This window comes from Monopterus albus, unplaced genomic scaffold, assembly GCF_001952655.1.
Source record: "Monopterus albus unplaced genomic scaffold, M_albus_1.0 scaffold77.1, whole genome shotgun sequence".
In the NCBI taxonomy this organism is placed as follows: Eukaryota; Metazoa; Chordata; class Actinopteri; order Synbranchiformes; family Synbranchidae; genus Monopterus; species Monopterus albus.
Genome location: NW_018127957.1, coordinates 966,401 through 973,740, shown reverse-complemented (window position 1 = coordinate 973,740; position 7,340 = coordinate 966,401). Strand labels below are relative to the sequence as shown.

The following is a 7,340-nucleotide window of genomic DNA, read 5'->3' as shown; positions in this document are numbered from 1 at the left end:
TTAATTTTTTTCAGGCCGTTTTAATCTGGCTTTGAACTAATCTGTCTTGTTGGTATGGTTAATGTGTACACTAGCTAATGTATAGATATTATTAGAGCAGATAAGAAAAGCACAAAACATTTTATCATCACAGCATTTTAAGTTGATATGTTGAAACAAAACTCCTCTGTCAGGCCTTGTACTATCAATTCCACCACTGTTTTGACCATTGTAAGCATTGCTTTGACCAAACAGGCTTAGAAACTACAGTAATAACCTGCAATTACTAAGATTAAAGGAACCGACTTCCAGGTTGCAAGTGAGAGCATACGTCTTTACTGCTCCTCTTGTCTGTTCTATGATTTTTCATATCTTCTACATTTTCAAGTCTTTGAACAAATTCCACAACTTTTAAAATGCCTCCAAGATGGAAAAGAGCTAATAAAACAGATGCGAATGAGGAGGTTGAAGCAGAAGAGGATTATATTTCAGCGGTGCAAGTAACAGAGATGTTGAGTCAGCAGAAGCAGATATACAGTATTGTTCAAAATAATAGCAGTACAATGTGACTAACCAGAATAATCCAGGTTTTTAGTATATTTTTTATTGCTACATGGCAAACAAGTTACCAGTAGGTGCAGTAGATTCTCAGAAAGCAAACAAGACCCAGCATTCATGATATGCACGCTCTTAAGGCTGTGAAATTGGGCAATTAGTTGAAAGGGGTGTGTTCAAAAAAATAGCAGTGTCTGCCGTTGACTGTACAAACACAAAACTATGTTGTACAAACGTTTTTGTTTCTAGGATTTAGCAATCCTGTGAATCACTAAACTAATATTTAGTTGTATGACCACAGTTTGTTATAACTGCTTCACATCTGTGTGGCATGGAGTCAACCAACTTGTGGCACCTTTCAGCTGTTATTCCACTCCATGATTCTTTAACAACATTCCACAATTCATTTACATTTCTTGGTTTTGCTTCAGAAACAGCATTTTTGATATCACCCCACAAGTTCTCGATTGGATTAAGGTCCGGGGATTGGGCTGGCCACTCCATAACATTAATTTTGTTGGTTTGGAACCAAGACTTTGCTCGTTTACTAGTGTGTTTGGGGTCATTGTCTTGTTGAAACAACCATTTCAAGGGCATGTCCTCTTCAGCATAAGGCAACATGACCTCTTCAAGTATTTTGACATATGCAAACTGATCCATGATCCCTGGTATGCGATAAATAGGCCCAACACCATAGTAGGAGAAACATGCCCATATCATGATGCTTGCACCACCATGCTTCACTGTCTTCACTGTGTACTGTGGCTTGAATTCAGAGTTTGGGGGTCGTCTCACAAACTGTCTGTAGCCCTTGGACCCAAAAAGAACAATTTTACTCTCATCAGTCCACAAAATGTTCCTCCATTTCTCTTTAGGCCAGTTGACGTGTTCTTTGGCAAATTGTAACCTCTTCTGCACGTGCCTTTTTTTTAACAGAGGGACTTTGCGGGGGATTCTTGAAAATAGATTAGCTTCACACAGACGTCTTCTAACTGTCACAGTACTTACAGGTAACTCCAGACTGTCTTTGATCATCCTGGAGCTGATCATTGGCTGGGCCTTTGCCATTCTGGTTATTCTTCGATCCATTTTGATGGTTGTCTTCCGTTTTCTTCCACGTCTCTCTGGTTTTGCTCTCCATTTTAAGGCATTGGAGATCATTTTAGCTGAACAGCCTATAATTTTTTGCACCTCTTTATAGGTTTTCCCCTCTCCAATCAACTTTTTAATCAAAGTACGCTGTTCTTCTGAACAATGTCTTGAACGACCCATTTTCCTCAGGCTTTCAAATGCATGTTCAACAAGTGCTGGCTTCATCCTTAAATAGGGGCCACCTGATTCACACCTGTTATTTCACAAAATTGATGACCTCACTGATTGAATGCCACACTGCTATTTTTTTAACACACCCCTTTCAACTAATTGCCCAATTGCACAGCCTTAAGAGCGTGCATATCATGAATGCTGGGTCTTGTTTGCTTTCTGAGAATCTACTGCACCTACTGGTAACTTGTTTGCCATGTAGCAATAAAAAATATACTAAAAACCTGGATTATTCTGGTTAGTCACATTGTACTGCTATTATTTTCAACAATACTGTAGCTCCTTCTGGAGGAATAAAAGCTTTTACGCAACTTTGTTTTCACATATGCAGTAGAACGTCCCAACACCTGTCAACAGACTTTGACACACAAAAAAAATCACAGGAGTACCCCTTTAATCATTATTTCTTACTCAAACATTTTTTTAAATTCATTACACAGTTAGCCAAAACCCAAGTTAAGGAAGTGTATTGTTTTCAAATGTCCATTCAAACAATATGACCCGTGTGATGACCATGTCACTGTAATACAGTACTAGTTCCATTGCTATAGCCTTGCATATCAATCAGTGTTAGCATAGCAGCATTTACAAAAGTCATGCTGAGTGCTGAGGACAACAAAGGGTACATCTCAATTCCTTTACCTGTATCCACATTTCCCTCACTTGTCTTTTCCTTGCATCCAAGTCCCTCACACATGCATGGAAAAAGAAACCAAAAATATCTTGAGACATGAGATATCCTTTCCTCCACTCCCTAACCTGAAGCATACAATCACTAAGTGATAAACAGGTGCGTCAGTCCATAAAAGACTTCCACAAAGGATGGTCTCTCACTCATGTCTTGTCTAAGCAGCCTCCTCACTCCTCCCAACATCAGCAAGAGAACTGAAACATCCTAGAAGATGGTGCAGCGGTACAACTTCTGGGTCAAGAAAGGGTTGAGAAGTAAGGAATGATCAGTTAAGAGAACTGGGATGCACCTCTTCGTCACCCATCAACAATGTTGTCCTGTGCAGATCAATGAAATCATAAAACTGAAATGAATCAAGTGAGAGTCCAACAGGTGTAGGACTGACAGCAGGTGTCTCTTGTCTCTTTGAGTCCAGCTGTCTCCTTTTTGATATCACCACCACCATCATCATCATCCAGATAGGCCTTTAACTTTACAAAAGTTTATGATAATCATCTATTTTTATCTTACGTTTGTGGCAGAACATACAGTATAAGAACTTTTAACTTGTAACCCTCTAGACCCATTTTTTAACTCATACAAGTTTAACAACACAAAGGGTGATGAAACAAACGGAACATAATACAAGTCACTTGCATCTCCAAGAAAATGACATGAAAGCATTTTTTCTTCATTTAACAAACATTCAGCAAATGTAAAATTCAAACTTCAGGTCAGCGTCTGTTGCACAAAATGAAAGTACTGGATGTAAAACTTTAAACACTTACTAACAGCAAACAGCATATAAACTACAGCAGTCCCCAGAAACAGATGCTGATTGAGCCAAAGACATTTTCATTTTGGTGAAAAGTGTTAGATAATAAAACCATGCAAGTACATATGTACTTCAACACAGTCAGTGCAGTTCAGTCTACTGCTAATCTAAAACTGACAAAATAGCAGGATGTAATTTCTGTGGGTTATATTTTGCAGGTTGTGATAGCACCCAATACCTTAGTTGCACAAAAGGTTTGGACAGGAAGGAGTCATACCAGTATTGTCTAACTAGGTTTTAAGTATTCTGCAGTCATACACTGTTGTCACTGAATTTATATGTAGTGATTCAATAGATTTATAAACCCTATATCTTCTATTGAATTATACTGAGAAAAACATTATGCCGTCCCTAGTAAACTGGGAAAATAAATAACTTTTTACATTTTACCATTTAATGCTTTTGAAATTCTAATAAAACATTTTTCCTGTTTGGCTACCACATATTTGGGCAAAACTAGTAACTTAGCAAATCTGATCCTCTCTGGGCCTAGGCATGCCCTGGGAACTAATGTAATCTGTAAAAATGTATTCTTATTAATTATTTTACAAAATTTTAGTGCTTCATCTTTTTGCAAACACTACCTCAAACTCACATTCAAACAGAAATTAAATTAACCATTTTAAAGCAACGACCAATTCAATGCAAATACACTGACTCTCAAGTCTCTTTAAAATATACATGTACCACTTGAGTCCTGACCCAGAGTTTAAGAGACTAGCAACTACAATAAATGACACCAGAAAGTGCCATGGAGCTGATGCCCCACTGTCAGTGTTCACTGTCAATCCAAAGGCAAATTCTCTCTCTCTTTGCCACACTAGATGACTATGCAAAAGCAGACCGGGTAAAATGAATTGTTGTGGGGTAACACGTTGGTTATTATAGGATTTGTTGTTGAAGTAGCTCCTAGTGGCCAATAACCCAGTGGCTGTTTAGGATACAGAGCCTTTTTGTTCCCTCTCAGAGCGAGTCTCAGTCCAGTCTCAAATAATATGTGGTTGTTTCAGTAATTGAGCTAAACTGATTGTATAAATACCATGTGAAAAAGATGGGAATGAAGATGATGTAAGTCAGTAACTAGACAGGATTTCTTGTAATGTTCAGTATTGTGCTCATCAGTTTATCATTTCACTTTACAGTCATCCTGCTGCCCTCTGAAGATGAATGGAGGGGATCCAACGATGGCAACTGTTGTCCAGTGTTCATCATGAGCATGTGTATGCACTGGAAGAGAAAGATTTACTGTACAATTTCTAGCTGCAAATATCTGTTTATACATGTAGGGGAGTGTGCAGTGAGAGCCACTGTGTCAGCCACTGCAGATTCCAGTGGCAGCTACACTGAGTCCAATCCATCTGACTGGTAGATGTTTGGTGTCCCATGATGATGAAACTGTGCAGGCCTGGTAATGCTTATAACCCACTCTTACTTATAAAAAAGGGGTGCCACATGTTGCCCTAACCACAATAACAATTACTATGCCTCATAAGCAATAGGCAAGCAAAAGCGTTCTGTGCTGTGTACCTGTCAACTGTGCTCTTGCTTCTTGGAAGTGCCTTTGCTTGCCTATTGTTTATGAGTCTCTGTATGTTGTGCCCAGTTGAGCACACCTTCCTTCAGTGTGGGTACATTAGCTCCATCTTACCACTGACTCTGTGTTTGTGTTTTTCAGTGCTTCTCAGGGTCCCAGTTTGGTAATCTCTCCAGCATGGCTTTATGGTCCACACCCACACTGACCACCAGTCCTCCTTTGTTAACTGGTGTTCCACTGTAGTCAATGTCCTCTCCCTTTAGGGTTGTCATGTGGCCTCCTACAATCACAGGGATTATACATTATTGGTACAGTGCACTCCACACATTAAAAATAACTAGAGATGACAGACACATTCATAAAAAATGAATAAATACAGTAGGGTTTATTATTCTATTTTAAAGTATCACTGATATACTGCTGCATTTTAGCATATCTGTTTGTGTGGATGATGCACGGAGTATAAGACATATCTTATTTTTCTAAGAAATGTCAATGCTGTACAAACACTTCATAGAAAGATTATAGATAGCAATTTTTCCATCACCTTCTTACTAAGAGTGATGGGGTCCAACATAAAAGGGCTATTGTCTGCATAAGGTGCTAAATGTAGTACAATGTTTTATAATGAACAAAAATAGGCAATTTAATCAGCAGAAAAATCAGAATCAACCTTGAGACTGAAAAGGAAACTAAACAATGGAAAATAGTAGTTGTTACATTACCCATATGATTGAGTAGTGCTGCACCAGCACAAATGTCCCATTTCTTAATGAACGTGATGTGAATGTAAACATCTGCCTGGTCTATAGTATCTGCAGGCATCTCCAAGAGTGACAAAACCTTATATCCTGAGAGAGAGAGAGAGAGAGAGAGAGAGAGAGAGAGAGAGAGAGAGAGAGAGAGAATGAGCATCTGTTTACAGTAGATACAACAGGGATGTTATGATACCTAGCTAGCGGGCTAAAAAACTGGCGAGTGTGATGACAATTGATGGATATAAATGCTAAATACACTATCACAACACTTAAGAAAAAGTAGAGCTTCATCTGCACATGCAACACTTTATAATAGATAAATGTAAAAGAATTCTCTACTGACCTGCTCCACCTGCTTCTACAATTGTTGTGTTTCCAAAAGCATCATGAACAAAACTTTTAACTTTTCCAGAATGGGAACGTGACACAATCACTTTTGGAGGGCTAACACTGTATGATGAGCGGGGACGCATATTTGATCCCACACCCACAAATGCCCAGGCTGAGGAAGAGATGAGAGGAAGAGAGAGAGACAAAGGGAAAGGAGGATTAGAGAGGAGGAGGAAGGATAAGGATAATCACCTTTCTTGGCCAAGTATGTTACACACAAGGAATTTGTTTCCGGTACAGAACCAAGGCAGCCATCTGCGGCACCAACTCAACCGATGGCTCTAACCATTGGGGGCAACGGGGGTGTTCAGTGTCTTGCCCAAGGACACTTTGACATGTGGGCTGCAGGCACCGAGATTTGAACCTTCAACCTTCCGGTTGGAAGACAACTGCTCTACCCACTGCACCACTGTCACCCCCCAGGAAGCTCAACACAAAATATTTTGTCAATGTTATGTTTCAACAGAAACCTGGAATGCTTTCTTCTGATGTCTTTTAGAAAATACAACTAACCTTGACTGTCATAGATGAGAGAAAAATTACAGTTTGATGTTATATCTTAAGTGATGACAATAGACTAAACATGCAATAATAAAAGGGAGGCATCTCATTTAACATGCAAAAATCAAGTTGTAGGAGCATACATACTTACCAGTGAACCCAGTGAATGGCTGATGTATGACCCCAATGACTGGTTTACCATCTACAGCCACACACACCATTGTGGTCACATACTTCACAAGGTTCTCTATAGAAAGAGAGATGACCAGATAGGCAGGGTGGGGAAGAAAGATGTGAAGTGATAGGAAAGACAGCCAGAGAATAAAAAGAGAGGAAACAGAGATGAGGTAAGGTGGGCGCATATGGAAAATGAAGAGCGCAAAGAACAGAGGAGACAGTGTCATTGTATCCAACATATGGAAATCCTCATCTGTGCATATGTCTTGTAAACCTTCTTAATCATAATAAAATATAAAATTCTTAAAGTGCTATTAAACTCCATAACTTTGAAATGATGACATTAACTGAATTAAATGGGAGTTGGCATTTAAATTACCTACAAGTGGAAATGAGTGACTGCCTAGTGGTTGAACAAAAATATAAAATTCCAGGTTCAACTCAGAATTACAAAGGACACATTGTCTAGGAAAAACCCTTGAACAACTACCAATACTCTAAAACAGCAAATTCCAGTCCCAGGGTGACAGAACAGCAATGGGTTCACAAGGACAAAAAAGAGGAATATAAATATTGCAAAACGCAATTCATTATTTTCATTACTGAGACATCTGACAC

General features: G+C 39.0%; 1 protein-coding gene across 1 annotated transcript; it reads right to left on the bottom strand.

Annotated features, from left to right (window-relative positions):
* Positions 1-2,234: 2,234 nt before the first annotated feature.
* LOC109963703 (inositol monophosphatase 3-like) lies at positions 2,235-6,964 on the bottom strand. Its single transcript, XM_020606443.1, has 5 exons — positions 6,697-6,964; positions 5,998-6,156; positions 5,622-5,747; positions 5,011-5,176; positions 2,235-4,589 (listed from the first exon to the last, which is right to left on the bottom strand). The coding sequence occupies exons 1-4, from the start codon at positions 6,959-6,961 to the stop codon at positions 5,034-5,036; spliced, it is 693 nt and encodes a 230-aa protein (XP_020462099.1). The 5' UTR covers positions 6,962-6,964; the 3' UTR covers positions 2,235-4,589; positions 5,011-5,033.
* Between the last annotated feature and the right edge of the window lie 376 nt (positions 6,965-7,340).

Excerpts from the sequence above, each read along its gene's own strand:
- LOC109963703 (XM_020606443.1), bottom strand. The coding sequence starts at position 6,961 with ATGTTGGATACAATGACACTGTCTCCTCTGTTCTTTGCGCTCTTCATT. Across the intron at positions 6,157-6,696 it reads GCCATTCACTGGGTTCACTG|CCTGGGCATTTGTGGGTGTG; the intron begins GTAAGTATGTAT and ends TCTCTTCCTCAG. Across the intron at positions 5,748-5,997 it reads TGTAGAAGCAGGTGGAGCAG|GATATAAGGTTTTGTCACTC; the intron begins GTCAGTAGAGAA and ends TCTCTCTCTCAG.